Source organism: Coccomyxa subellipsoidea (assembly GCF_000258705.1).
Source record: "Coccomyxa subellipsoidea C-169, whole genome shotgun sequence".
In the NCBI taxonomy this organism is placed as follows: domain Eukaryota; kingdom Viridiplantae; phylum Chlorophyta; class Trebouxiophyceae; family Coccomyxaceae; genus Coccomyxa; species Coccomyxa subellipsoidea.
Genome location: NW_005178037.1, coordinates 1,849,839 through 1,877,789, shown reverse-complemented (window position 1 = coordinate 1,877,789; position 27,951 = coordinate 1,849,839). Strand labels below are relative to the sequence as shown.

The following is a 27,951-nucleotide window of genomic DNA, read 5'->3' as shown; positions in this document are numbered from 1 at the left end:
TGTGACATCCCACCTGTCCTTGTGTCATGGAAATTACTATTAATTGCGCTGCCTGGTTCTGTTCAGTCGACGAAGCTGCTCTTACGAGAGTTGGTTGCTGTTGCAAATCGAATTGCATCCTTGTACCACTGCTGAGCCTGATCACACCACTCTGGTGCACTGATGGGGACACAAAACGACCCGAGTGAAGAGTCTGCGGATGTAGATGTCTTTGGTGAACCTCAGGATATTGTCCAACGGCCCAGTGAGCTGGATCCGATGGACAGCCTGCCCAGCTGCTGCACCGTGCTGACCTGCAGTGATCCTCAGGACTTTGGAAGGGAGCAGACATTTTACCTAGTCGGCACAGCGCATGTCAGCACGCAATCATGTGAAGATGTGAGGCGAGTGATTCGTCTTGTAAAGCCTGAGGTATGTGCATTGGCATGCTGCCTTCCTGAACAGGGCAACGTTCTGGCCCTTGTTTGCCCCTCTGAATTGCTCTTGTTGCATGCGGTCTTGGACAGTTTGTTTGCATCTTACAGATAGATGACTCTCTGTGCAGGTGGTGTTTCTGGAGTTGTGTGTAGAGCGCAGAAGCACGCTCACCATGACCAAGGAAGAGGTGAGGGACTGCTCAAAACGTTTTGGTTTCCTTGGACTAGATCGGATTCCCTCGCAACTTACAGCTTGCATACTGCCCTGTGGCAGGTGCTAGCGCCGGGGGAGCTCTTCAAGCTTTGGCGGGCTGGCAAGGTTCCCCTGCTCTTTGTGGCTTACTCCTGGATGCTCAGCCAAGTGGCGGATGCGCTTGGAGTACTGCCTGGAGAGGAATTCCGGGCCGCCCTCCTCGAAGCACAGCAGGTGTCTGGTTCCTACTGCCTGGTCTCAGTACCTGTCGTGTGCACCTTTTATCCCCATTCAAATAGGTTGCTGACAAAGGGTAACATGGAGGGTGGGACTGCCCATTTTCCAGTGTTGTACCTCGACGCCTGAAGCAGCATTGCTCATGTGGGCGTCCAGGTTGGGGCCAAGGTGGTGCTGGGTGACCGACCAGTGCGTGTCACTTTGGCGAGAACATGGAGTGCCTTGTCACGATGGAGCAAGGTCAGGTTCATCTGGGGCCTGCTCACGACGGGCTTCTGTGTCTCAGACGACCTCAAAGCGGAGGTGGAAAAGATGAAGGTGAGGAGCTCGCGATCTTGACCGATGCGCCAGAAACGCAGTGGGCCATGTTCACACCTCGCTCTCTAGTTTGTACTTCATGCTCCCTCCCATGGGAGGTGTGGAATGTCGTAACATGATGAGAGATCTAGTCGTCACGTGGAGAATCCTTCATTGCAGGAGGCGGATGTGCTCACTCAAGCCATGAAGGATCTGGCTGAGGAGTTTCCAGAGCTCATGCGGCCCTTGATTCAAGAGCGGGACGAGTACATGGTGTTCCTTTTACGAGCACTGGCCTCCAGGTGATGCTGCAGTATTGCCCTGCAACTCTTATCACCTTATCCAATGGTTGACTCATTGCCTTATTTAATCCTGGTGGAGGGACACCAACCTTTCATGAGCCTGGTGAATTTCGCAAGGCGTAGCATTGAACAGTGAAACTTTTGCACATGACAGGGCATCGAAGGTGGTGGCGGTGGTTGGCGCGGGGCATTTGCCTGGGATGCGGGAGAGATGGAATGCAGAGATAGACTTTGAGGAGATCAGTCGCATGCCCGCAGCGCCACAGAAGAGCAGCAACTGGCCTTGGAGACGGATGGCCCTCCTGGGCATCTCTGGAGTCGCAGTGACCGCGGTTGTCACTTTGCGAAGGCGTAGATAGGAAGAAGAGTAGTTTTTTTTCTCACTTTTTGGGGTAGAGGAGGATCTTGCAATGGAATCACACTGATGGCTTCAGCACGGAGCCTGTGACTGCTTCTCTGTGGCGTGCTGTGCAAAAAGCAGCTTCCATGACTGATGAGCTCGGAGCTCATGAGCGCTGCTCAGACTTGTACTTTTATTATCTAGAATAGCTTGATTGATATTAAAACTTAATATTTAAATTTGGGCCAATAAACTTGCTAGCGAGGCCACGAGGCTGCGTGCCTTGTGGACAAGAGGGCTCCAGAGCTGTGATGCAGGCTGCAAGTTGCTGGCGAACTTCAAGGTAGCTACTATAGTGAACTACGGTACCGGTGTTTACTTTATGATGGGCAGGGATTTGTTGTTCGTGCTTGTGTGATGTGTAATTTGATGCCCCACTTAATTAAGAGGATAAAGATAAAGTGTAGCATTGGATGAGGGAAACCTGTAGGACAAAATTTCATGTGTGTGCCTGACAAGTTTTGGGCCAAAGTGATTTGCCCGATTGGGCAGGTTCATATCCGAGACAGGCTTCCGTCATCAGGTCGTGGCGCTGTCTTATAATTGGAAGTATTTTCAGCACGTTTCATGTGGGCAAAGCGACCTATACAAGGGATGTTGTAATTGACGAAAGAACTGTTGCAACGGGATTTGGCAGTCTGAAAAAGCAGAGTCCCAATTTTCGGCCCTTCTGACAGGCGGGATGTCGACTCCTGACGTCCCCAGGACGCGAGAAAATTCAATCGTCCGTGACTTTTCTATTCCATGCACAATTTGTTGTTTTCACGACAGCTACATTCATTGTTTGTATGCAAATTTGGAGGTCTGGTGTTTTGATCGGACTGATGGTGAGCTCGAAATTAGCTGAAGGAATTACTTACATTCATCTGTGGTGTGCTTGCAGACGAAAACTAGCGCAAAGGAGGGCTTTTGTTTATCAGACAAAGACGTGAGTGCTCGTTGAAGACCAGCTGCAGGCAGTCTTGCCTTCTCCTGGTGCCCACTCAAACTGCTGTGCTTGAATGCATCAATTCAGTAACACCGTTGAGCACAAAAAGATCTTCATCAAATCTTTCAATGTGACTTCCGCAATGCAGCTGGAAGCTTTGGTGGTAGTGCAGAAGCCCAACCCCCGCTCACCTCGGTCAGGGGCACCCATGTCCCTCTACCTGCAAACAGAGGTACATTGCCATGGTCATCGGACCCTTGTCCGGCGTGTAGCTGTACCAACGAGACAAGCATGCGACGCACACGGCGGCTCTGGCTGACAGGCTGACCTATATGGATGCAAGAGTGGTATGATTGGTGATCCAGGTGGAGGCCTTGGCACTGCAGAAGTGGGGCGGCCAGGATGGGCTTGACAAGGAGCGGACTCGCAGGCTTGCCAAGAGGCTGGAGCGCGCCCAGGCCAAAGCAGGTATTGCAAGTCCGCTGGCACCTGCATAAGTTTCCACACTGTCAGCGGGTATGGAAGGCATGCAGTCCCCAGCCATCGTGGCAGGAAGTACGCATCCGTGGCAGTGTGAGCTTGTATCTAACGCGCTCCTTACGCTGCTGTTGCCCCTACCTGGGCACCAGACAAGAGGCCAAGCATTGACAATGTCTTTTGTGGAGACTGAGTTGCATCCTTTGAGAGAGGGCCCTGTGACATATATTGGATGCGCAGGAACTTCCGCCTCGCAACAGAGCGCCTCGCAGCAGAGCACGCCAGAGGGAGGCCTGCCAACAGCAGACTGCTTGGTGGATCGCAGAGGCGATGCTGGTGCCAGCTCATCAGCCGCACCCAGAGCCCAGCAGCAGCTGAGAGAGCTGCCAGAGTTCATCACCGAGCGAATCAGAGACTTCCGCAGCGGCAACACTGCGGTGAGCAACACCTTTCCCTCCTCGCCTTGCTACTTCGCAGGCTTCATGGCTGCCACATTCTGCGATCCAAGCTGGGCGCGAGATCTTTCCTTGGCAATACTCTGCCGACGCCGGAAGGGTCTTGGGCCACTCGACTCTGCATCACCTGGGCTTTGACGATCGCTCAGGCAGGTATGCATTCTGCAGCAGTAACGAGCTTCTTAGCCTATTGACAGGACTGGCGAGGAGCAGCAGGCAGCAGGGGCGATGGCAGGCCTGTGCTGTACTGGATGCGGACTGCGCTCCGCGGTCACGAGAATCCGGCGTTGGATGTGGCCCGGGCGGCGGCTGAGCGGCGGGGGGTGCCCCTGCATATCGCAGCGTTCCTGCTGAGGAGCCACACACACCCCACAGAACGGCGCTACTCCTTCTGGATGCAGGGCCTGCGCGACACCCAGCTGGAGCTGCGCCAGCAGGTAGGCATCAATTCCAAGGTTATATGGGCTATTTCATGATTCCCTCTCCATCTGGGAGAGGTCATGCTCTTCATGTGCCGATTGATGAGTGTGGAGTTGCACCTGGACTCCAATTTACCTAGTCAGATTCTCGTAAGACATTCTACTGCTTTGCCTGAGCCAGACCTGTCTTTACACATGCCTGCTGTGCATGCTGTAACAGAGTGCTTCATGCAGACTATCTTTTTAGTGACCAGAGGAATGCGATAGGACACAATGAGGGGATTATGACGCTGACAAGGGTCTATCATGACCCAAACAGGGAGTGGAGCTGCTGGTGTACCTGGACGGCATGAGTGGGCCCCAGTCGGAAGGCTGGGCCGCACTGACGGCATTGGCGGCTGCCTCCTCGCTGGTGATCACCGAGGAGATGCCCGTGTCTCCTTACGCACAATGGACAAAGGTAAATGACCACACATCTAGCATCTGACCCCGTTCATGCACTTGGACTGGCACTGCGAGCAGGTGCGTCAGTGGCATCCTGTGGAATCTGTAATGCAGAGTTCCACATTCCTTTGCAGTTGTTGTTTCCCCCTAGCATGGGCACCCCAGGGCAGCATCGCTTCAGCTCAAAGTAGCTTTCATGGCTACTGATCTACCCCTGGAGGACTTTTCTCCCTTTCTTGAATTCACTTCAAGACAACAGGGCTCACGAAAGGATTTCAATCTTGTGACATTAAAATATGACTTTCCTATACAGCTCAATACATTTGCCGAGCGAAGAGCTCCCCCTTGTAATTTGTGACCAAGGCATGAGCCTGGGTGAACTGCCCCTCAGGATCTGGCGGCTGCTCTGCCACCGGACGTGGCGGTGTGGGCGGTGGACACGGCGTGCCTGTACCCCATGCGGCTGACGGCGCGCGCACCGGCCAAGGCCTACATCTTCCGCTCGTCCACGGACCGGCCGCGTCGCGAGCGGCTGCAGCGCTTGCCCTACACCGACGGCGCCACTGACTGGGCCCGGCTGCTCGGTGGCGCCGCTGCTGTCGCCAAGGTGAATAGCCTTACTTTAATATTTTATATGGCTCTGGGCGGGGGCCGGTGCAAATGTTGAGGACCATGCCCACGGTTGATTGGGTCGTGCATGGATCTGGCGAATTTACTAAGAGGTAGGATATGTGGCAGCCTTTTACCTGCAGCTTGTCTGCAGGCAATCCTTGCCAGCTGGATGGAAAAGCGTGTAATGGTGATGATGATGTTATTTTCTCATTTTTATTGTATTTACTCTTGTGCCCGGTGTTTGCACTTGAGATGACGAGTTGTATCGGCATGGGGCGCAGGGAATGGAGGAGCTGAGGGAGGATCCCCCGGCGAGGGGTCCCATTCCAGAGGGGCTGGGGTGGGACCCCCTGAATTTGTCGGCGCCGGGGGCCGACATCGCAGCGCTGCTGGCCCAGTGCGATTGGATTGACCGCCGCGTGCCAGCGGTCAGCCACATGCACGGGGGGTCCGGGGAGGGGTACGCGCGCTGGGAGGCCTTCCGCACCAAGGGCCTTGACCTGTATGCCGCCCATCGCAACAACGCCCTCAAACGGTGCGCTCCCCCTTCTGTTGTACCATGAAAGCTACAGCCGCCAGCTGAGACGCATGGGCTCCATTTTGTGTGCCCTTTAGTAAGGGACAGCAGGCACTGTACAGCTGCTGCAGCAGCTGCTTTGGCTGCCTAATGCAGGTGCATGGCAGCTTCATCGAGGGCACAGCACCTTTTATTACTTTCATCGTAAAACTGTGCGTGAGATCAAGTAGGGCTGTCTTTCTGGTGTCTGTTTTGGAGCACTGAGTGGTGGTGTCATAGGGGTGAGTATCTCTCTGCTGACTCATCCGCTGACTAGGCCGGCCCGACTGGTGCAGGGACGGTGTGAGCCGATTGTCGGCTTACCATCACTATGGCATGGTGAGCCCCTTCAAGGTGGCACGCGACGCGCTGCTGGCGCGCAGCAATGGGGCCACCAAGTACGTGGACGAGTTCTTCACCTGGCGAGAGGTCGCGCACGCCTTCTGCCTCCGCTCCTGGCCCGTCCTCGAGAACGTGCAGGTGCGCCGCTTACCTTGCAGGGATCCGGGCCGATTTTGCAGCTGAATGGAGATTGGTACAGCATGCTGCTTGCATGTGAACCCATCACCAAAAGTGGTGGCATGCCACATCCACGGCTGCGATTGGCGGCCCCTTGTTGAGTCATACAGCTGCAGCTAAGTGTGACTGGGACTGGTGAGAGGTATCAGAGAGGAATTGGGAGCTGGCAACGTGCTGTCACAACAAATTGGGGACAAGGAGACCAAAGATTCAAGCTTTGCGGTGCCCAGTAGCGCAAGTTACGTGGCAATGATGATGAGACAGCTGGGACGGTGCCCTGCAGGCGCTGCCGCAGTGGGCGCAGCAGACGCTGGGCAGGCACAGCGGCGACGCGCGCGAGTGCAAGAGCATGCGGCAGCTGGAGGAGGGGACCACAGGGGACCACATCTGGGACTCCATGCAGCACCAGCTCAAAACCACCGGTGCACCCCCCCTTTGCCATCTTCGCCATCTCTTGCCAGGGTCCTGCTTTTGTCATTTACATGCCTTGTGAAGTGGGCTGTCCACATGTGCAACATGCTCAACATGGTGATCAACTACACACTTCATGAGTGCACATCTTCCCTTCCTTACCAGGTGGATCAATTCACACTCTTAAAGTGCCAATTTGGGTTTAGTTGCCATGCGTTTCATAATGCACTGAGCATGAGAACACTGCATGGAGCCCTGAAGGCGGTGGTGGTTGCAGGCGAGCTGCACAACAACCTGCGCATGAAATGGGGCAAGGCGTTCCTGCCCTGGCTGCCGACGCCGGACGCGGCCATCGCGGCGGCGTGCCACGTGAACCACCGCTACGCGCTGGATGGCTGCGACCCGTGCTCCTACGGCGGCATCCTCTGGTGCTTCGGCCTCTTTGACAAGCCCATGGGCGCCGAGTCAACGCCGATCTTTGGTCAGGTCCGGCGCATGACCACGTCTTCCATTGCGAATCGGCTCAACTGGAACGCGTACCGGGCCCTCCCCGTCGCCGCTTTCGGCGCTGCCGCGGTCGCCGGGCCGGCTGCTGCCGGCGGCGCCGGTGGCGGTGGCACGCAGCCGTCGATAGAGAGCTTCTTTAAGCCGCGCAAGAAGGCCAGGGCTGCTTGAGTGCAGAAGGGGGGCTGCATGCGTGGCAGTGACACCGAGGCATGGGTTGTTTCGGTGACGTTGGAGGATGTCTGAGATTTCTGTACGGCACTTTGGAACTGCATCTTCTTTTGTGAATATTCATTTTGAGCAGCATAAATGGATGAGGCTTATGCGGTTGAAGGGTGCACCTCACCCACACACATCATTTTCAAACACAAATGAGTATAACCTTGATCAAGTGCTTGCTCATGAGCAGTACATGTGTTCCTGGTGGGCTGCGGAAATAATAATGAGCCACAAGCTCGTTATGCGCAGCACGTGGCTGGTGGATGCCATTGATGCAGCCTGGCTCTTCGCCTGGGCTTTACAATCACAATGCGTGGGGTGTGGGCTCATGAGGTCTTGATCAGGACCTCAGGCTGGGCCCGTCTTGGTAGATTTGACGGTGCACGCTGCTGTTGAAACTCATTTGGTAATGATTCTGTATATATTTGGAAGTGCGCCGATCTTGTAACATCAAAAAGATCGTGTTTCACATCACTGTGTTCATTCTGGCACTCGAGAGGCCTCCCGAGTGCTCACATTGAATCTGAAAAAGTCGCATGGTCAATGGCAGGGGAACCACATGCATGGTTCACGTGCTACACTTGCATGAGGTTCACATCAACATCAACGCAACGATCTGTGTTTCACCGAGACAAGCCAATCAAGCTTCGAGTAAACTTTCTACTGTACAGGGCGTGTGATCTGGGAGTTCATACTGTCTGTTCGTGGATCAAATTGTTCAGTCTTGTCACAATTCCAATCCCTCTGTTTGGGGAAGTCGGCAATTAGGGGGCGTGCTACAGAGGATTGCAAGCAGAAATTTGCTGTTCTGGAAAGTCAAATGATACTGCGAAGCAATATCATTTGGTTGCAAGGTCGACTGGGTTATGACCACTAACTCCAAGCGCTCTCCCAGGTCAATACAGCTGCAGAACGGGGTTGAGCTGCCACTTGTAGGACTGGGAACCTTCAAGTCTCACGGACAGGACTTGAGAAATACAATAAAAAGGGCCCTGGCCATTGGAGTCAGGCACATTGACACGGCTGCTGTATATAAGGTGGGTTGATAAGGCCAAATGGTCTGTCGATCTTTCGCTTTACTTGCATGCTTGGACATGCTCATTGTGTTCTACTAGAGTCCAGAGCATTGATGGGCTAAGCTTGTCTCTGCAGAACGAGAGTGAAATTGCTGATGCTTTGGAGGAGGCCGACATTGCAAGAGAGGATGTCTTTATAACCAGCAAGATCGGTCCTCATCAGGTACTGCTGATATTACCAGACTTACTGCCACCACTTTGCTGGGCCTCTGTGCAGTTTGCCAGCCTTCTGCTGAGTTAAATAATCAAAGTGATCCCTGGAGGATATCTGAGGTGTACCCAACAAAATCTGATAAGATTTGTGCTGATGATTATCATTAATATGTGCAGCATGGGACCGAAAAGGCAACGCTGGCATGCGAAGAGATCTTGACACGGCTTCGTGTGGATTACCTGGACCTGCTCCTCATCCATTGGCCGGGCGTGGCCAAGATGGATGTGAAGTCTGTGCGCAATTCCCACAAGCGATTGGAGACATGGCGGGTCGTTGAGGACTTGTACAAGGCAGGGCGCTGCAAAGCAATTGGGGTCAGCAATTATGAGGAGGGCCACTTGGCAGAGCTGCTGGAAATGGCTGAGATCAGACCCATGGTCAACCAAGTGCGTCCTTCAGAGTGCTTTTGTGGGTGAAATGTTCAAACTGACTCGGCAGGTTGCTGTATTAACAAGCGTCAGTTGGAGGCTATGAGGGCGCAATGCCTAGATTATCTGGCCGGAGATGTCTTGTATATCACTAGCACCGCTTGTTCACCACGAGCAGCTCTTTCTCGCTACTTGGCTCTCGCCTTTGTATGTCTCTTCTTTCAATGCCTAGAGTCTTAAGCAAAGACAAGGATGCTGGCTTGTGGTTCAGATCGAGGTGCACCCGCGCTTCCAGCAGACGCGCCTGCGGACATACTGTGACGAGAGGGAGCTTGCCGTGATTGCCTATGCCAGCCTCGGATGTGGGGACCTGCTCAGCCATGACGTGGTTCTGAAAGTGGCAGAATCGCATGGCAAGACAGCAGCGCAGGTGGGCATTTCTTTATTGCCTCCTGCTTTTGTGCTTCCCTTCTCGTTTAGTGAGGGATGACTCTCAATTAGCTCGCTGAAGTTTGGGATCTAGCTGCACATGAGTTTGTCTGCAGATGCAGCTTGCTTATGGCGGGAGCTTGATGAATTTGATCAAGAGTGCAGAATCCTTGCGCTTTCTCTCAGTGAGCTGCAAGTGGGTGTGCAGGGCGTGAGAAGTAATTCCATGCATGTCTGACTGGGTGCATGACAAACCTGCAGGTCTTGTTGAGGTGGGGCTTGCAGCAGGGGTGTGCAGTCATTCCCAAGACGGTCCATGAAAAGTATGTGGAGCAGTACAGCGAGGAAGCACTTTTGTCTTGGCAGCTGTCTGACGATGACATGGAGCTGCTGAATGTGCTGGAAGATGGGCACAAGTACTGCTGGAACCCTGCTCCAATACAATGACTCAATTCAGAGCTTCGCATGCTTGCCTGATGTTTGTTCTGTTTTTTGCAGACGTCGGTCTTGTCTGCCGCTTCTTGGTCTTGTCCAGATTGTGCCCTCTCACTTCTTTTGCCAACATCAGCTGGGACCATCCAGGGACCATTATTTGCAGGCTGGTCGAACTGCTAACTGTTCTTTTCTGTCCTGAAATACTACTGGTGCCAGAAGCCTAGGATGCTGACTGTTCCGCTGAGATTGAGGCAGACAGGTGTAGGAAATGATGAGATGCAAATTGTGCGTCCTGCTCATCCCGAAGCTTAGCATGACATCGTGTGCTGTTATGTTGTGGTGGTTGCCAATTAGTGGTCGACAAGACAGCGTATGAAGTGCATGCTACAACATGGTTTATTGTGGTCGTACTGGCAGACCTGGCAGTCCGACAACATGAGTCACAGTCTGATCAAAAGAATCCCTTGAAGGGGGTCAAGTACTGTCATGGCATGAGTGCCACAGCGATCATCATATCATCATAGACGACTGCGCTTTAAAGTGTGGACTTGCAGCGCGAAAACGGTAATGGGTTTGCCGAGTCGAAGGTCGGCTATTACTGTGAACGTTCACATGACCATCATATCATGCCGCATGCAGCGCTGCACTGTGACCACATATTACGCCAGTCCCTGTGATGGTAACCTGTTGCTAGGCCCCACCCAGGGTGCCCTGACAGTACTGTGTCCATGCATGCAATTTAGCGGCACCTTACCTCGCGAACGAGAATTTCATATGAACGAATTCGCCCATGAAACACTGTATGCAATCTGTTTTGTCCCATGTTTGACAATGTCCCCCTCCCTCTCACTGAAATTTTGGATCTAATTGGATCTCGGTCTCCAGGCCTCACGAGATCTCGTGCTTCACGAGAGATCCCGCCTCAAACATCCAGAATCCGTAATTACGGTCGCCGTTCGCACGCCAAATTTGGCTTCAGTAAAGAGTTCTTTTGAGAAATTCATCAATCAATCTTTCGTGTGTGGCCTCGTCGGTAGTGGGCAGCGAGTCGATGTGTCCAGAGCCGCCCCCGACATTGTTCGTTGATCCTATGGGTTGACAGACATGGAAGTATCTGACGGGGTCGGCGAAGACCCGCGAGCAGCGAGCGGTGCATCGGCGAGCAGTTCGCATCAAGGAGAGACGGACAGGGAAAGCCAGCAGCCCAGGAATTCAAAGGGAACGGCAGAACCTCACCGATATGCGCAGAGGTCTAGGGAGCAAGGTTCGTGCAGCAGAGGGTGGACCTGGACGTCACTCAGGCTTCGGCGGAGGGATTGGTTGCACTCGCTGCTGTTCTTATTATTGGCCAGCCACGGTGCCATCGGTCAGCAGCAAGGAGAAAGGTCCGTGATCGCAGCGCCGTCCGATCACCTGCCAGTCCAAATTGTTGGGTCCCACCGAGCAGAACACGGACTAGCTCCCGGGGTTGGTGTTCGCTGTGCAGACTTATAGTCCTGCACCCAAAATTCTGGCTAGGGTTGGCGGTCGATCTTGCCGTTCCGCTTCTGTGGGATCTCGACTGTCTTCGCCAATATCTGTGCTGTGTGCTAGCTGGGCATAGCGAACCTCCAGAACCCCAGAACTTGGCCTCTAGCGGCGTTTGTGTCAGGACAGAACTGAAGGTTTCTGATTTCAAATGCATGCGTTCGAAAATGTTAGGTCTCAATCTGCAGTTCCGCTGAAGGATGATCAATAATTTAGGCTGTCTGTGGCCTTCAACTCACCTGATCTGTTCCTGACAAAACCAGTTCAATAGCCTGCTGTGAGCTGTACTGCTTGTGACCTGGCAATCCAAAATCCAAAATCTATGATGGTTACTCTGCAAATGTATCAGCTGAAGGAATTGTGCTCAAGGACAGACCTTGCTGCAGGTACCTGGAAAATCCCAGGACACCAGCGTCGCAGAAGCACTGGTGGGACTGGCAGCCGCAGAATGCATTATCAGGTGGAACGCTGGGGAAGCAGGAGGTGTGCGCTGACGGGGCCTACATAGACAAGTTCATTGTCAGCATGGGGAGCGCTGCTGTCAACGCAAACTCCACGCGGGCGTACAGAATGAGGGGGATGCTCAGCATCCAGGGCAGGTGCAGCAACGGCAAGCAGCTGGGCTATTATGGTCCCAGCGCCAGCGATGCATCTGTCATCTACCAGCAGGAGAACATCCCGGTGCCGCCCTTTGCCCCGCCCATGAAGAATGATTGCGCAAGCGATTGACATCCTGCCTAGAGCACTTGCAGCCAAGTGGGGCCTGCAGGATACTCATCGTTATTGCCAGCAAAATCTTTCAGGCAGACATGCAAGGAAAATTGCAGAACAAATGCAAAGGTTCTGGATGCGTCTCCAGGAGTGTGTCCACATGCAAAGCCTGCTGGGCCAACAGACAGCCCAAGGAGGCTGACGCATTGATCACCCTTTCAGCAGCGGCAGAGAGTCCTGAGGAACAGTGTGATTGCTGCGCAGTTGGTGCAGCCGCAGGGTTTCACATCGCTGAATGGGTCAGGGTTGGGGGTCGTGGAGGGGTTTATGGAGGTGGGGGAGCCAACCCTGGACAATACAGATGGCTTTTACACCCCCTGCCCTGTCGGCCAGAGGGTGGATGGCTACCAGGTCGTGGTCGGGGCCCTCATCTACCAGATCCGGCCCCGCTGCTCCTGCTTCAATTGCGGTGCCCTGCCCGCCCCTGTCAACCTCTGCCGACCCGCTTGCTGCAGCTTGATATCTTGCTATCTTGCTATTAAGCCATGAGGACCCTAAGGACGATGCATGGCTACATGGCATGGAAAGCATGCACGGAGTTCTGTGAGTATTGATGAAATCAGGGCGTCATCCTGTAGGAGTGTTGCATGCTTCCTGCAATACCCAGAATCTGTGACACCTCTTGGGGACCTGTCGCAGCCAAGATATTACACGGGACAGTCCGCTGCATGTGGGGATGACAGACAGTGATGGGGACAAGATGCTGGTGCGGCAAGAGGCTCAAGTGGGTGTGTGTGCACGCGTGCGCGCAGGCTGCCGATGCCTGAAGGAGTGGAGCTACAACAGCACCAAGGGCAACACGTTCCACATCACCAACGGCTGCGCGAATCCGGACAGCGACCAGCCGGTGCCCTGGTGCATGGTGGACCCGGCCACGTGCACGCATGACCCCTTCACGGCCAGCACGGGCTCCTGGGACTACTGCTACAGCGCAGACGACAAGATCACCATCGACACAGGTGCCCCCCCGCAGCCGCAACTCACAGCGATGATGAATTCTGCAGCCTTTCACAGACAGGCCAATGCTCTGCTCTGCTGAGACGCTTCCTGAACCACTTGCGATGATGAATTTGCATGAGCCGCATCCTCAATGCACTCTTCCCAGAACAATGGCTCACAGCGAGCCCGAAACGAGCACAGCTGGGCCACTGCGCATGGGAAACACCTGCCTGGGACATCTCTACCTAGCTTTGAAATCGAGAGCCTATAAACAGAAGGCTGCAGCATCAAGATTGCCTGGTGCCAAATAGCATGGCAGGCATAGAGGCGGCGGGGTCTGATGTGGGGTGTGGGTTGTTGCCTGCGCGCAGAGAAGACGGCGAGCATGTGCTCCTGCCAGCCGTCGTGGAGCGAGATCAGCGTGAAGAGCCACGTCCAGGGGTCCGGGGGCGGCTGCGTCGACCTGGACTCGACGGACAACGAGGCGCCCTGGTGCTACGTCATCCCCGAGACCTGCTCCTCCCCGCCGCAGCGGCGCCGCGGCAAGGCCTGGGACGTGTGCCGAGGTACAACCGGTTGCGTCGTGTCTCCTGCCGTGACACCGTGTCAAACTTGAATTTGATGCCGACAGCTGATCGGCAATCAGTGCGGCGGCCCGCTTTGACGAGGCCAACGGTGCTTGAGACCGCGCTGCAAGTGCTGCCTGTCACTGCGCCGGGCAGCTGGGGTTGCCTGCCTGTTGGGCAGGGTGTCTCTGACAGCTTGCATTTTATATCGGTATTTTTGCATTGCAGCTGCGCATCCGGAGAATCTGCGGTGGTCGTCAGAGCACCACCACTTCCATGCGGAGGACCCCATTGGTCTTTGGAGCGAGAACGGTACCTTCATGGAGATAGCTGTGAATGCCACAAACGCGACCGCCACTCCAGTCCTGCCCTACACAGCCACGTCAGGTGACCTCCCGCCCTGATGTTCAGTGCAAGTCCCTTTGCTTTGGTCACCTACCCCTGCGCAAGCATCACCCATGAAAGGCACGAGCCGCAGAATTGAGGTGTTCCAGAGTGGGGTGTAAACCCTATTTCTGCGGAGACAATGTGCCATCTCTTCCTTCCCGTCTCTTTCACTGCTGTCTGCACGAGGAAGTTTGTGGGGCATAGAGAAGGCCTGCTTCGGGGATTGCCACAAGAGTGCTCAGTCATCTCCAAGGAAAAGGGGGGTTTTGGAATATGGTTGCTTCGGCAAGCTCCTAGTATTTGAGGGGGTCCCAGGGGAGTTGGGTGACTGATGCCAAGCTGGCGCGCGCAGGCTGCAAGTGCAACGGCAATTGGAGCTACACGTCGCCGACCACGGGTCAGATATACGTGGTGAACGGCAGCGCCGGGTGCGCCATCCCGGGAGGCGAGCGGCAGATGCCCTGGTGCAAGGTGGATGCGAGCACATGCACGTACAAGCCGCGCACAGAGAGCATCAGCAGCGGGGACGCCTTCAACTTCTGCACCGCCCCGGGCAGCAACAGCACTCTGGACACCCGTGCGCCCCTGCTTGGGTCACTCGCAATTAGCTTCTCTTGCGCTCGCTGCAGTCTTAACAGAAGAAGGCTCGCAAGGTGGTGATACAAAGGTCTCGATGGCTGGAGTGCAATGCTGAAGAAGCACCAGCAGGGAGAAGAGAGCTGGCGTTGCTGTCAGTGCTGCCGAGGTGGTGGCAGCAGGCCTTTTGAGTGAATGAGATGCTGCTTGTGAAAGCACACAAGCGCGCCATCGGCGCAAGCAGCTGATCTCACTGGTTGGGACATTCCCGTACATCCATGCATGTCAGTGGAGCCAAAAGTCCTGACGTTTCGATGGGCATGTGTGGTGCAGAGCGGACGGTGAGCGACTGCAACTGCCTGCCCCAGTACAATTACACCGTGCCGGAGACGGGCCTGTTCCTGGACGTGCGCGACGGCGGCTGCATTCGCCCCCATAATGGCTCGCTGCCGTGGTGTATTGTAGACCAGCGCACCTGTATCGGCCGGCCGCGCCTTCTCCCGGACGGCCGCTCCTGGGACTCCTGCGTGCTCCCAGGTGACACCCTACTGCCATTCCAGGGTTGACAGACATGCAGGATTATGTATAACCATGCAAGTGCTCACAGACCACTGAGACACTGGGCATGTCTAGAATGTGTGCAATGGGTTGCCTACCAAGTGCCAGAGTGTGGCTGCCCATGAACAGCTGCCTCTGCCACACCAGCCGGGGCTGATACAGCAGCCTTGACTGCATTGATTACTTCCATCATGTGCCAGTAGTAAGACGGAGCTCTGGTGTATTGCCTGTGACATGCGGGCGATGCATGCACGCAATGCTAGGAATGTGCACACATGGTGGCTAATGCTCCCCTGTGCTGGCGCGCAGATTACAGCAGCCTGGTGGCGCCGGTGGCGGTGGCTGCGACGGCCACGGCGGCAGCGGTGCCGGGCGCGGACGCGGTGAAGAGCTACGTGGGGAACGTCACGCTGGAGGCGGTGCTGCAGGTGGTGAGCCGGGGGCCCTGGACCCCCGCAAACAGCAACGGCCTGGAAGTTGCGCTGCTGCTGCAGCTGCAGTTCCACCGGGACGACTACCCCGACCCGCTGCAGAGCATGGTGCACTCCCCCAAGATCGTCTCCGTCGTGCCCCGCGGCCCCGCCGCACGCCGCCTGATGGCTGCCCAGGTGCGCCGGCGTTTGAATGTCCTCCCGACAGCTGCCAAGTTGGCGCCATACTGCAAGCAGGCAAAGGACAGACTCCTGGTGCCCGGGATCCTTGAGCTGAGCCTCCTGCAGCCTGGGCAGAATTGCGCTTATTGCTCCTGCTGCTGAGACGCCGAGAGCCCGTCTAGCGCGGCATTGGTGGATGTGTCTGGGTTGAGGGGCGTTCCCTGCTGTGCTTCAGGACGCGAATCGCAGGCTGTTAGCGGATGCAGGCCAGTCGCAGGCCACGGACCTAACCGTTGACATTCCGGTGACCGGCTCCGCCGCGCAGCGCGTCGGGGATGCCATGAACTCCATCGTGAATGAGGGCACTCTTGGGGTGCGCACCTTTGTCATGCTAACCGTGCCGTCACCCTTCACTTTGGCTGCGCGGCTTTGAACAAGGGGCACACAGTGTGCCGCGGCTGCTTGGCCCTGCATCGAGGAGATCAAAGCTTTCAAAGACGAATGTTTACAGCGACGTGAGAGTGTGCAAGAGTGTTGGTGCGGCTGCTGAGTGGGTTCTTGGGCTGCGCAGTCGTATACGCACGATCAGGGCATGGATCTGAAGAGCATCAAGCTGCTGAGCATGCAAGTGTCGGCGCCCAACAACACCGCGACCGACCCTGCGGCCGCGGCAGCCGCCTCCGGTGGCGGCGGGGGCGGAGGGGGCGGAGTGGACCTGGCCACCATTGGGAAGGGCATCGGTGGGTCCCCCCTCATTTTCTGCCGTCCCTCAAGACCACAAACATCACCCTTTGGACCACCACGGGCATCCAGTCTAGTTGCATCTTCAGGCTGCACTCCCATGGCGGCAGAAGCGCTGCCTCGCTGTGCCAGGCTACTGGACACTTTTCTTCGGCTGCCGACTGTTGGCCTGAAGCCTGTGTCAAAGGCAGAAGACTGGGCAAATGGAGGGACGGTTGGGCATTAAGACGTGGCAGAGGCTGATGATGCTCGTGTCGATGAACGCAGGCATCGCGGCGGCTGGGCTGATAGCGATATCGCTGTGCATGACGGTGACGATCCTGGAGCTGTTGAAGCTGAACCGGGAGGCCAAGGCGGAGGCGGAGAGGAAGGTTGCGGAGGCCGAAGCGGCGGGCAAGTTCAGCGACGGGTACCGGCCGAGCCACGCGGCGCAGGACAGCAACGAGTTCTGGATGTATGACGAGCTCAAAACGCGCGTCGCGCCGGACTCGCTGCGCCACAAGTTTGTCAACGGTGGCAGCGTCACGCTCAAGGACAAGGACTCCGACAAGATGCTCGTCTCTCGCCGGCGCGGCGAGCTCACGGTGGGGCCCCTCTGTCATGGTTTTCCTTTTACCAGGGGTGCGCGGACCTGCAAGCACATCAGTTGACAGTGCCATGCCACCCATTTGGTTTGTAGCCGGGTTATGTACTGCCAAAGCACAATGCTTGTGGCCTGCACACCTGTGAATGCACCATGAGCGCCCAGCACCTCCAAAATTAGTGGCGCCCATTGATTCATTCTCTGTGCTGCTGTGACCGGGCCAGACACGCCTGCCAAGCCTGCTTTGCACTGGCTGGCTCTGGGCACTTGCATGTCCTGGAATCATTGCACCTGCACCCGTTGACTTGGGGAGTGAGACGAGGGGAGCTGGCTGCAGGCGGAGGACATGTCGCGGGCGAGCAACATGAGCCGCGACAGCACGTACTCGATGGGCAGCCTGCAGACGGGGTTGAGCGGGGACACGGGCAGCCTGCCCAGCCTCATGGCCCAGAACGACTGGGAGATCGCGCCCATGGACATCGAGATCATGCGCCGCGAGGACGGCTCCCCCTGGGAACTCGGCGCCGGCGCCTTCGGCAAGGTGCACGCACGGCCTGCCCTCTTATCCCTCTCCAGCTTATGTAGAATTTTAATTGACATATCAACACCCATGATGTGGACTGCAATATTGGCAGCACTAGCCCTGGACTACTCCTGCAGCATAGCTGGCTGTGGGTGCCTTCTGCATCTCTGCCCTGTCTGCCTCTGCCTGTGATCTTATATTTTGTTATTGTGATTTTTGCTGCATGCATAACAGCTGTTTGAGCATGCTCCTGCTGCTCAGCTGGGGCCGGGCCTTGAATGGAAAGAGCACGGGTGCATGCATGCATCCCTGCTTGTTGGACCAGTTGCTGTGTGCGTGAATGGCTGTCATGTATGGCAAGAGTCTGAGTCAGTATGCGTTGGGGGTGTGCGCAGGTGTACAAGGGGCTGTGGAACGAGGTGCAGGACGTGGCGGTGAAGATGGTGGTGGGGCAGAGCGCGGAGCAGCAGGCCAGGTTCCTCAGAGAGGTGCGTGAATAAACCACCACCGTCCCTTGCAATCTTACCCTCAGCCTCATCATCTCCTCTGTGGTGATGCATCAAGAAGGCCCGAGCCCTATGCTTGGGCAGACCTCTGCGATTTGCTCAGAGAGAACTGCCGATTGGGATAGCATTTTCTAGAGTGGTTTGCTTGATCTACAGTACAAGAACTAGCAGCGCAAGGGACAGTGAATGAAAGTTGCATGCCAGTCTGAATCAGGGTCTCTGAGGCTGTGTGGTGTGCTGGGCGCAGATTGCGATATTGAAGGACTGCCGCAACGTGCACGTGGTGCAGTTCCTGGGCGCTTGCATGCACCCTGGCTGCACCATGCTCATCACAGAGCTCATGGCCGCCAACGCGCAGGATCTCATCCACAGCGGCAAGCTGCCCTGGCGGGAAAAGTGCGCCCCTCTCCCATCTCTTCTCGTTGTGACAACCCCTGATAATCTAGGGGACATGACGAAAGGTGCCAAGAATGCAAGGAGATACGGGGTCCATCTCAGGGCACTCACTGGATGTAGAGTAGTGGGTAGTCACCTAATATTCAATATCTACAAATGCCGGATCATGTGGAGCAGTTTTAAACTCGTCTCCACCTGTGAGGACTGAGGGCATGCGGATGTTCAGTGCTGAATTCGTGGGATTCTGTGTGCTGCAGGGGAAAGCAGGTGGCGATAGACTCGGCGCGTGGTCTGGCTTACCTTCACAGGAAGCGCATCGCCTGGCTCGACTGCAAAGCCTCCAACGTCCTCCTCACCAAGTGCGGCCCTTACCAAACTCCCAATATGCCTCCTTGTTCTGTTCTCTTGCTCGGACAAGAATGCAGAGAGGAAGCTTGTTTTACCTAAATGGAGTTATTCGCACCATGGTGATGCAGTTGGTAAAACGAATTATGCAACGAAATGGACGGGGAGTGAGGGATGTTGACGGGTGGCTGATTGTGTGTCTGCAGGGAGGGAACAGCAAAGGTGGCAGACGTGGGCCTTGCACACGTGGTGCATGCGTCGCACATTGCAGAGCTGGATGCGCTAGGCACTTTCGCGTACGCGGCCCCAGAGCTCATCAATGGCGATAAGTGCAACGAAAAGGCCGACATCTGGTGAGCCTGCCGTCGCTTCCTTCAAGCCCTGTTGCACCATGCCTCTCACCCTCTGCATGGTGTGCAATGCCTCATTGCAGCTCTAGCCACATCGATGCAGGCATTGCAACACAGTGTCCCTGCCTGTTCATATTGGACTTGTGTAGTTTGTAATTATGACTTCTGCACAGGCCATGCCCAAAGCATGAAGTGCTTTATTGTGCGCAGGTCCTTCGGTGTGCTGCTGCATGAGCTCATCACAGAGGAGATCCCCCGGCGAGGAAAGCTGCGGGAGCTCAGGTCAGCTCCATCCTCCTCCTACCTACGATCTTTGCTTCCATCACCACGGGACAGATTTGCAGATCAGCAAAGCCTTGTCTGTTTCTCCTGCAAGCTGGCAATTGAAGGAGCCGTAGGGTGCTTGCTGGACAGATTTAGTAGCATCGCTTAATACCGGTTGGATTGCGTGGCTGTGTATTCTGTTCTTCAGGATTACCATTATTAGATTTCTATAAGTCAGGCATGTGCTGAGCTGTGTGTTGTGGCTGCAGGGTGCCGGAGGACTGCACGTATGAGGAGAAGCAGCTGGTGCGCGAATGCCTGCAGGTGGAGCCGGACGAGCGGCCGAGCGCCAAGGACCTCGTCAACCGCCTGGCCGGCTCCTCCACCATGGCACGCACCATCTCCAACCGCTCCTCCTCCCTCTCCGTCTCCGGCCACATCTCCGGCCAGCACCTCGCCGACAGGTGCGCGCATCATCAGGACCCTGCTGTGAGCTTTTCCGCGCAGCCCTGCTGTGCCTCCGCTCGGGGGTTCAGTGTGTGTGACACCCTGTTAGACATGTTAGACCCCTGTGTTCTGGTGGTCCTTGTCTGATGACGGTGCCCTCATTTCTGCATGCTGGCCATTCCTGAGCATGACAGCGTGCCTGAGCACGGTGAGGTTGGCTGGAAGTAGCAGCCAGCTCAATCGGCATGAGGTGCTGGGTATCAAGGGATTTGGACCCCTGTCTGCCAAAAAAGTGTTGCAGAGAGGTGAACGGAAATCGGCTGGTGCGCAGCAACGGCAGGGGGGTGCGGGAGCTGATGAGCGGGGAGGCGCCGATCTCCCTGAGCGCGCTGCGGGAGCAGGACCGGCTGTCGCGCGAGCGGCTGAGCTTTTCGGGAGCGGCTGTCGCAGACGCTGTCGTCCTCGCGATCGCGTGACAGCTCTAGCAAAGCCAAGTCGGACGTGCGCATTCCCATCCCGCCGCCCTTGTGACCCCCGCCATTTAAGGGGGCCCTGTGGGGGCCGCCCCGCAGCTGCGAGGCGGCTGCCCGGTAGCTGCCGGCGCGCGCGCGCGCGCGCGCGCGCCGCGTCCCGGCATGTCTGCGCTGGCGACCCTCGGCTGGAGGGCGCTTGTCAACAGCGCAAGAGGTGTAGATGTCCATTTGTTGTCTGCATAAGGATCCGTGAGCAGCCAGGGATGCCACTCGCAGTTGGCTCCTCCTGATATGCTGCACAATCATGTACACTTACCCGGTGCCCTTGAGGAAAATGCCACAACTGTCCGCGGATCTTTAACTTCCGCCCCAAGAGTGCTGCCCTGTCCCGGGGAGCCGGGCGGCATTCAGAAAGTATGCCTGATTCATTGTTGCACTGTTAGAAGGAGGATTAGTGGCAGGGGTGGGGGCACGATATTTTGCGCCGCAATGATGCGCAGACACCCGATAAGATGAGTTGATAGGTGTGCTGCCATATTTTCCGAGCTTGTGGGTCTGTAAGTTTTGTTCAGCAGTCTTGGGGAATGTAGCGGAAGACATTGCCCAGGATGTGAATGGCCCAAGACCTCGTGCCATTGAAGTGGCAGCACCAAACGTTCAGGTATAGAGTAGAGACGCATGGTCGCTGCATCCTTGATCCATGGGAGGTACAATGGCCAGAGACAGGATTGGGCAGAATTGGACGTTTTCTTTCCTTGGGAATATCAGGCTTGTGAACATATCAGCAGCAGTCCCTATGGTGTGATCTGCACATGCACATCCCATAGTGTGTGGCTGTTGCTTCCTTGCGAGTCATCAATCAGCCTTCTATTGTGTGAGGCCAGCCAGCAGTACCTGCACTGCACAGCTGCTCACTGGCCGTGCAAGTGTGTGGATGAGCTAGTCATGAGGCCACAGAATCCTGAGCTGCACGTCTCTCGAGTGTTGTCGGGGGTGTGAGGGCTTTCTGTGTTTCTGAGGCTGGTGTTAAAGATCCCTTTTGGCTGGTGGCCACCATGGTCCATGGTCCATCCCAAACAGGGAAACAAATCTCCTAAAGTTGCCTAAAGACATGCAGATCTCTCTCATGTTGCATCTCCTGGCCATCATGATTATGATCATTAACATGCACGTGCTTGACTTGTCCATCCGACCGTCTCTTCCAAATTGCAAAAGCGCTTTCAAAGACAGGTAGAGCAAGGCAAGCAGGATTTGCGAAGCGTTGCAGCTTCTAATTGTGAATCCCGCATGAGATGAGCGTTGCTTCCTGATTCAGGGTTTTAGAGTTCCTCAAGCAAGGGTTTCCTCGAGTATTGACTTCCCGACCGTAGAGTCGAATCCCACTGACACACACAAATTTTACTGCCCAATCTGTGGTGTTGTCATTGGGACATCTGTTTGATCCGCTGATCGCGTCAGCAGCAGCACCGCTGCAGAGGGCAGGCTCCCCTCCTTGGTGATCAGCTTGTCGGGGAATTTTACTTGCAACACAACACCCGTTCTTGGCGAAAGATCTAAGCCAATTCTATGACTTCCCTTCCAAAGGATTGACCAGGCTGGAGGGCATTGTTGCAATGCGTTGACCCGACTCTGCTCATCCAGCATTGGGGTCTCCTATGTCAACGGGAATCACTCTTTCCTGAACAGCAGATCAGACCAGTAATAAAGAGATCGGAAGCAGATCATCTCGATGTCCAGCTGTGAGAGCGAGGATTATTCCCTAGACGGGCAATCAGATTACGATCTAGGATACTACTCAGAAAGTGAGGAAGGGAAACAAGTTCAGGGGGAGTCGGAGGCAAATTGGTACATCATAGATGCCAGCGACATCGCTACTGTCCAGGTGATAGCCTGCGTGGCATCTGCATGGGTGACACAGCGCGCATGGCACTGAGCTACTCGTGAATCTCTTCTTGTACTAGCACGCGCGAATCATCGCCGAGGCATCTCTTGAAGGGTTTGCATCCGATCTTGTATTGTTGCTTGCTTGCATGCCATCCTTTCTTCAAGACATGGGCTTGGGAGTGCAGGAGAATGCCCTGCAGGACGTGATGGGCATCATGGGCTGCTCCAAGTCAACTGCCAGGACGCTCTTGATGCACTTCCGGTGGAGCACCGAGACTCTCTTTGGTGAGGATTGGCACTTTAGAAAGGGGCACTTTAGAAAGGGGCTGCTAGAAATCAACGTCGATGCCATCTGCTGAGTTGACCTTGACTTGCTGTTGGTTCAAGTTCTCAGATCAGCGCGTGCATGTAGGTGTCTTGGCAGAGAGGGAAAAGGACGAGCTCTACAAACTGGCCTCTGTGACATCGCGCTCTACTGATGGCCCTTCTTGCTCAGGCAAGCAACGTACCAACTTCACCTTGCTCGTCCATGGTATGGTACATAACGGTGTTTGAATTGACATCGGCTTTATGTCCTTGTGGCAGGCTCATGGGAGGAGGTGGCCTGCGGCTGCTGCTTCTGTGATGTGCCGCGCAAGGAGACAACAGACATGGGGTGCGGGCACATCTTCTGCAACGACTGCTGGAGCCAGCACTGCAGGGTGCAGATCAAGGACGGCAGGAGTCGCAAGCTGCCCTGCATGGGGGTCAAGTGCGGCGCTGCATGTGACGAGGAGAAGGTAACCCGCTTCTGCTCCAAGGACAGGACGAGACGAGAATAATGCGAAGATGCAGAGGGCTTTGCAGCAAGGTTGTGGCGTCCTGGGCCCACCAATGAATTTTGCCAGACTACCTTGCTTGTCGAGCAGCCACCATCCATAACCACCATGCACAGATAAATTTGGCAGTATTCCCCTTCTTTCTCATGACCTGTCATCCTAACAGCTTTGACAGCCACAGAGGTGGCAGCACTGTTATGGACATGTCGTTGCAGCCAAGTAAGTGTGCGGCTGGTCAATCTGGAAAGGTGCCTGAGGACTGTGCGATGTTTCATTCCAGGTGCGGCAGCTCATCGGTGATGACCCGGACCTGCTTGCCAAATTTGACCGCAGCCTGCTGGAATCCTATGTGGAGGTCAGCACCCAGCCCTTACCCCTGCTTCATAGCAAACTTCCAAAGACTGCACGCATTTGACAACCCTTCCAATTGCTAGCTAAGAACACATACTTGGCAGAGGCATGGCCTTGTGCAGGTTCCAGTTGCCGAGCACAATGCAAATTCACCTGTAGACGCCTGCATCTGCATCTCTGCCGGGCTGCGCTCAAGGGGTTCAAAGTCTAAATAGGCTCTCGTACTCCATGCTGTGCTGTTTCTAGGGGTCCATCATTGGTCCATACATGGTTGGAGGGTTTTATTGTATTCAAAGTCATATTCCGGAATTAACTTGTCGGCGCTGATTGCGGCGGTGCGCTGTGGCAGGACAACGCGCTGGTGCGCTGGTGCCCGAGCGTGCCCCACTGCGGCCGCGCCATCCGAGTGGAGGGCGAGTTGCACTGCGAGCCAGAGTGCACCTGCGGCCTGCGCTTCTGCTTTGCCTGCGGCGAGGACCCCCACTCCCCCTGCACCTGCGACATGTGCGCTCTAAATCCCCCATTTTACCAGGCCATGTAAGCACCAAGGGCACATAATGCTGACAGAGAGGGGGGATTGTGAAAAGGACAGGTTTTTAAGCCTGGCACACGACTGCCCAGTTGTTGGCATGTATTTTTACATTGCTTGGCGGTGGTGGTGACGATTCCGTGGAATGTTCTCGACGCGCCCAGCCATGAGGTGAGCGGAGCTAAAAAATTTTTTGGTCTATCAGATGTTCAGCCATTACATGACTCTGTACTTCGTGAACGTTCCATTACCATTACCATTACCAGTCATGCCAGGCTCTGCACTGCATTCCCCAAAGCTTTCCTTATGATTACTTGTTCCCCATGTGCCACACAGGCGCCGAATCCTGACAGATTGCAGGTATTGATTTTTTATCAATATCTTTGAAGGCAACCCGCACATGCTGCCTGTGATAGCGCACATGTGCGTGCAGGTGGAAGCAGTGGAAGGAGAAGTGCCACGACGACAGTGAGACAAAGAACTGGCTGACGGCCAACACCAAGCCCTGCCCCAAGTGCGGCAAGCCCGTGGAGAAAAACGGCGGCTGCAACCTCGTCATGTGCACCTGCCGCCAGGTCTGCCATTTTGCTTAGATGGTTGACCTTGTGCTGACCTGTCCAAGAGGGCGGTCCAGCCCAGCCTCAATGGTGGTGCTCCCAAGCCTTTGGCGCAGCATCAATGAGGGACTGGTAGGACTCTCTTCTTGATGAGCCCGGCAGTGAGAGATTGGCAGCTGTACGGCGCTCAGTTTTCCAAATTTTCACATCGATGTACAGCCGGAGCAAGCAAGGTGTCACTTTGCGCTGCATGGAAACAGGTAAAACCGGGTCAAACCTGATGGTGTCAGATGCACTGAAATGGCGCCCATGGCATGTGCAGGCGTTCTGCTGGCTGTGTGGGGCTGCAACGGGGATGTCGCACACGTGGACGGAGATATCTGGCCACTCGTGCGGCCGCTACAAGGAGGACGTCGATCGCCGCATCGGCGAGGCCCAGCGCAACGTCAAGCGCTACATGCACTACTACACTCGCTGGTGCGCCGCCCCCACATGCTGTCACAACGCCTGATTAGTTCCCCCAATTCTGGGGAGGTGCTCGCCAATGTCAGGGGGCCAGGATATGGCCTGCCCAAATCGACATTGAGAAATTGAGGCTGGGAAGCTCGGAACACTAGAAATTCTACAAGCCGATGAATGAAAGTGACTCAAACGTGATACAAGATCCATGTGCGGACCATGTCTACTTGTGCATTGTTGATGCGCCTTGGTACACAGCTTGGTTGCACTGATGATCCCAAGAAGTCACCGTGTGCGACATTGCAAGCCGGCACATGCGTGAGGCCATTTCCTGGTGACAGGATTGGTTGTGGGGATTTGGGATACCCATGGCATGCGTGAACCTTGGCCATGGCTTGGATTGCAGCTGCCAGGTGTCATCCAAGGGGTAGGGTATATGGTAGCCTTTACCTGCAGCTTACCTGCAGAAGCACCTTGCCTCTGGCAGAAAGAGCATGTGCAAAAATACATGAAATGTGCGAGAAACGGGCTTAGCATGCATGTGTGGGCAGGGAAGCGCACATGAAGTCGTCCAAGGCAGAGGCGCAGACGCGCAGGAGCATCCAGGAGAAGATTGTGGCACTGGAGGAGAACACCTCCCTCCTCAAGGACTACTCCTGGCTCTCCCAGGTTCCTACCTTTACCTCCACTGTCAGCATCAAATTAGCGAGTACGCATTGGTGATGGAACGATGTGTCACCTCTTTTTTGTACCTTTCACATCGAGCACTCGTTCTGTACCTTTCTCTGCAATGCAAAGATTAAGGCACTGGTGCAAAGGACATCGCCGGGATCTAGCTGCAGTGGGGGTGTTGCCGCTGTTCCTGCAGCAGATCTCACTGCTTCAGCAATGGCTGCATACTGCACTGCTGCCGCTTGCGCCCACTCACCTTGGCCCTTTGGCTGTCACTTCCATGGGAAGCCCTGGGCCTCTGCCTTGCACAATTGAACTGTTTACATCAGTAAGCATTGTCATACGTTCAAGAAGAATGAGGAGTGGCTTCAGCTGGCGGGGGGCCGATACAAATACTGAGTACCGTGCCCATGATTGATTGGGTCTTGCTTGGATCTGGCAAGTCCGACAAGGGGTGGGGTCTTGGCAGTGCAAGCGCAGCTTGTCTGCACACACACCTAGCCTCTTGGCAGGAATGGCACGTAATAATAAAGTGGTGTTGAGGTGTTTGTCCATTTGATGCAGGCTCAGGAGCAGCTGTTCCACGCGCGACGGGTGCTGGGCTACTCGTACGCGTACGCCTACTACATGTTTGGCAACGTCATGTTCCGCGAGGAGATCACTCCCGAGCAGAACACCATCAACCAGAACCTGTTCGAGGACCAGCAGCAGCAGCTCGAGGTCGAGGTGGGCTTTATATTGGTGTCACACCAGCTTGCTTAACTTGTCTTTAGAATGACGCTGTAGCCTCGTTTTGGGAGGGACCTTGCATTAGTGCCCTGGTCGGACATTGTCATGCAGCCGAACTAGCAGTTTCCATCTGCACTGTGACAGCGTTGAGATGATTGATGTGCACAGAGATCCTATATGTTCTTTGAGGCACAGGTAGTCTGCAAGGCTTGGGCATAGGGCACTTGTGCAGGGTCCATGTCACCCCAGTGAAGGGCAGTGATTCTAAGGGAGCTCGAATCTTAGTTTTGCTTACATCCGCATGCCTACATCTTCAAACCCTTCCCTGGGCAGACAGGGAGCAGCATGCCAACCTCAAGAATGTTTAGATCCAGTCATTTGCTCGATGTTCGCTGCAGCACCATAGAATCTGAATACAAACAATTTCAATCATAAGCAAACAGAGGACTTGAAAACATTTGATATGGCCCCTGTGGCGTTCTAGCAGGCGGAGCGGATGTTTCATCTGTTTGATCGTGGATACATTTTAGCTTCAAACAGGGCTAAGCTTGATAGCTTGAACAAGTGACATGCTGCGCAGGTTGAGCGGTTGAGTGGACTGGTGGAGATGGGCCCGGAGCGCATAGAGAAGGTGGAGGAGCAGCTGCGGCTGCAGGTCATAAATTCCACCATCAACATCGATAAGCGCCTCGTCAACCTCTACCAGCTCATCGAGAACGACCTCCTTGGCAGCCTCCAATTCTCCACCGGCTACATCGCCCCCTATGGGGTCAGCTTTTCCCCCTTGAGCCACCCCTTGCATACCTGCCCCCTGCATGCAGCCCTTGCACAGCCTCTACAGCTTGTTGACAGAAATTAAACTTCCAAATGGGCAGTTGGGATGCTATGTCAAGCCATTTTGTGCTTGCTTGGGCTAGTGCAGAGGGGTAGTTTGTGTCCTCAGGTTTGTGGCAGCCCTGCAGTATTGGTCTGTTCATGCATTGCATGATGAATCTGGGTATTGTTGCAGGGAAAGTCCACTCTGCGGCCGGAGAGGGCAGCGCCGCAACATGCTAGCCCGGTGTGGCAGCTGGGCAGGGCGCAGGCCGACCTCATAGACCTCACTGGCTCCCCCACCCCAGACTCAGCCCAGGAGAAGTCCCAGGTGTGTTTCTGCCGCCCTCCCCACATCCTGCATTGCTTCTGTCTCTGAAGACCCCTCTCCACTAGAGTCATGGCAAATGGGAGTGTCATTCCATGCATTGAAGCTCTCCAAGAATAATGCAATGTTCTGCCAGAGCCGGCCGCGGCCAGGGGAGGCTGACAGGGGCAGTGAGGTAGAAGGTACAAGGGTGTATGAGATACACACTTTGACAGTTCCTTTGTGATGGCAGGGCCGAGACCGAGCTCGTGCGGGAGATTCCATCAAGCGGGTCAGGTTCTCTGCATGAGTCATGCAGTGGCCACCGCAGACTGGAAAGTGTCCTGGCGCACGTGCTCCAATTTGTGCTTCAGTA

General features: G+C 55.3%; 5 protein-coding genes across 5 annotated transcripts; 4 read left to right on the top strand and 1 right to left on the bottom strand.

Annotated features, from left to right (window-relative positions):
• Positions 1–162: 162 nt before the first annotated feature.
• On the top strand, positions 163–1,804 carry COCSUDRAFT_62727 (TraB-domain-containing protein; the record flags this gene model as incomplete). Its single annotated transcript, XM_005648706.1, has 6 exons — positions 163–354; positions 545–604; positions 691–843; positions 1,003–1,164; positions 1,324–1,445; positions 1,600–1,804. The coding sequence occupies 6 exons, from the start codon at positions 163–165 to the stop codon at positions 1,802–1,804; spliced, it is 894 nt and encodes a 297-aa protein (XP_005648763.1).
• Positions 1,805–2,915: 1,111 nt separating this feature from the next.
• On the top strand, positions 2,916–7,341 carry COCSUDRAFT_62726 (Cryptochrome/photolyase FAD-binding domain-containing protein; the record flags this gene model as incomplete). The annotated part of the gene is made up of 10 exons (XM_005648705.1): positions 2,916–3,005; positions 3,139–3,241; positions 3,491–3,687; positions 3,903–4,142; positions 4,444–4,584; positions 4,960–5,175; positions 5,462–5,715; positions 6,033–6,216; positions 6,539–6,677; positions 6,944–7,341. 10 exons carry the CDS (start codon positions 2,916–2,918, stop codon positions 7,339–7,341), a joined length of 1,962 nt encoding a protein of 653 aa, XP_005648762.1.
• Positions 7,342–8,033: 692 nt separating this feature from the next.
• On the top strand, positions 8,034–10,510 carry COCSUDRAFT_28699 (Aldo/keto reductase). The gene is made up of 5 exons (XM_005648704.1): positions 8,034–8,426; positions 8,542–8,628; positions 8,796–9,065; positions 9,319–9,477; positions 9,738–10,510. Exons 1-5 carry the CDS (start codon positions 8,256–8,258, stop codon positions 9,921–9,923), a joined length of 873 nt encoding a protein of 290 aa, XP_005648761.1. The 5' UTR covers positions 8,034–8,255; the 3' UTR covers positions 9,924–10,510.
• A 10,014-nt stretch (positions 10,511–20,524) lies between these two features.
• COCSUDRAFT_62724 (hypothetical protein) lies at positions 20,525–20,863 on the bottom strand (the record flags this gene model as incomplete). Its single annotated transcript, XM_005648703.1, has 2 exons — positions 20,525–20,622; positions 20,773–20,863. The coding sequence occupies 2 exons, from the start codon at positions 20,861–20,863 to the stop codon at positions 20,525–20,527; spliced, it is 189 nt and encodes a 62-aa protein (XP_005648760.1).
• A 1,623-nt stretch (positions 20,864–22,486) lies between these two features.
• On the top strand, positions 22,487–27,314 carry COCSUDRAFT_14821 (IBR-domain-containing protein; the record flags this gene model as incomplete). Its single annotated transcript, XM_005648702.1, has 10 exons — positions 22,487–22,625; positions 22,753–22,845; positions 22,926–23,119; positions 23,439–23,513; positions 23,859–24,013; positions 24,472–24,613; positions 24,918–25,072; positions 25,606–25,723; positions 26,291–26,452; positions 27,036–27,314. 10 exons carry the CDS (start codon positions 22,487–22,489, stop codon positions 27,312–27,314), a joined length of 1,512 nt encoding a protein of 503 aa, XP_005648759.1.
• Positions 27,315–27,951: the final 637 nt, after the last annotated feature.

Excerpts from the sequence above, each read along its gene's own strand:
- COCSUDRAFT_28699 (XM_005648704.1), top strand. The coding sequence starts at position 8,256 with ATGACCACTAACTCCAAGCGCTCTCCCAGGTCAATACAGCTGCAGAAC. Across the intron at positions 8,427-8,541 it reads ACACGGCTGCTGTATATAAG|AACGAGAGTGAAATTGCTGA; the intron begins GTGGGTTGATAA and ends TTGTCTCTGCAG. Across the intron at positions 9,478-9,737 it reads ATGGCAAGACAGCAGCGCAG|GTCTTGTTGAGGTGGGGCTT; the intron begins GTGGGCATTTCT and ends ACAAACCTGCAG.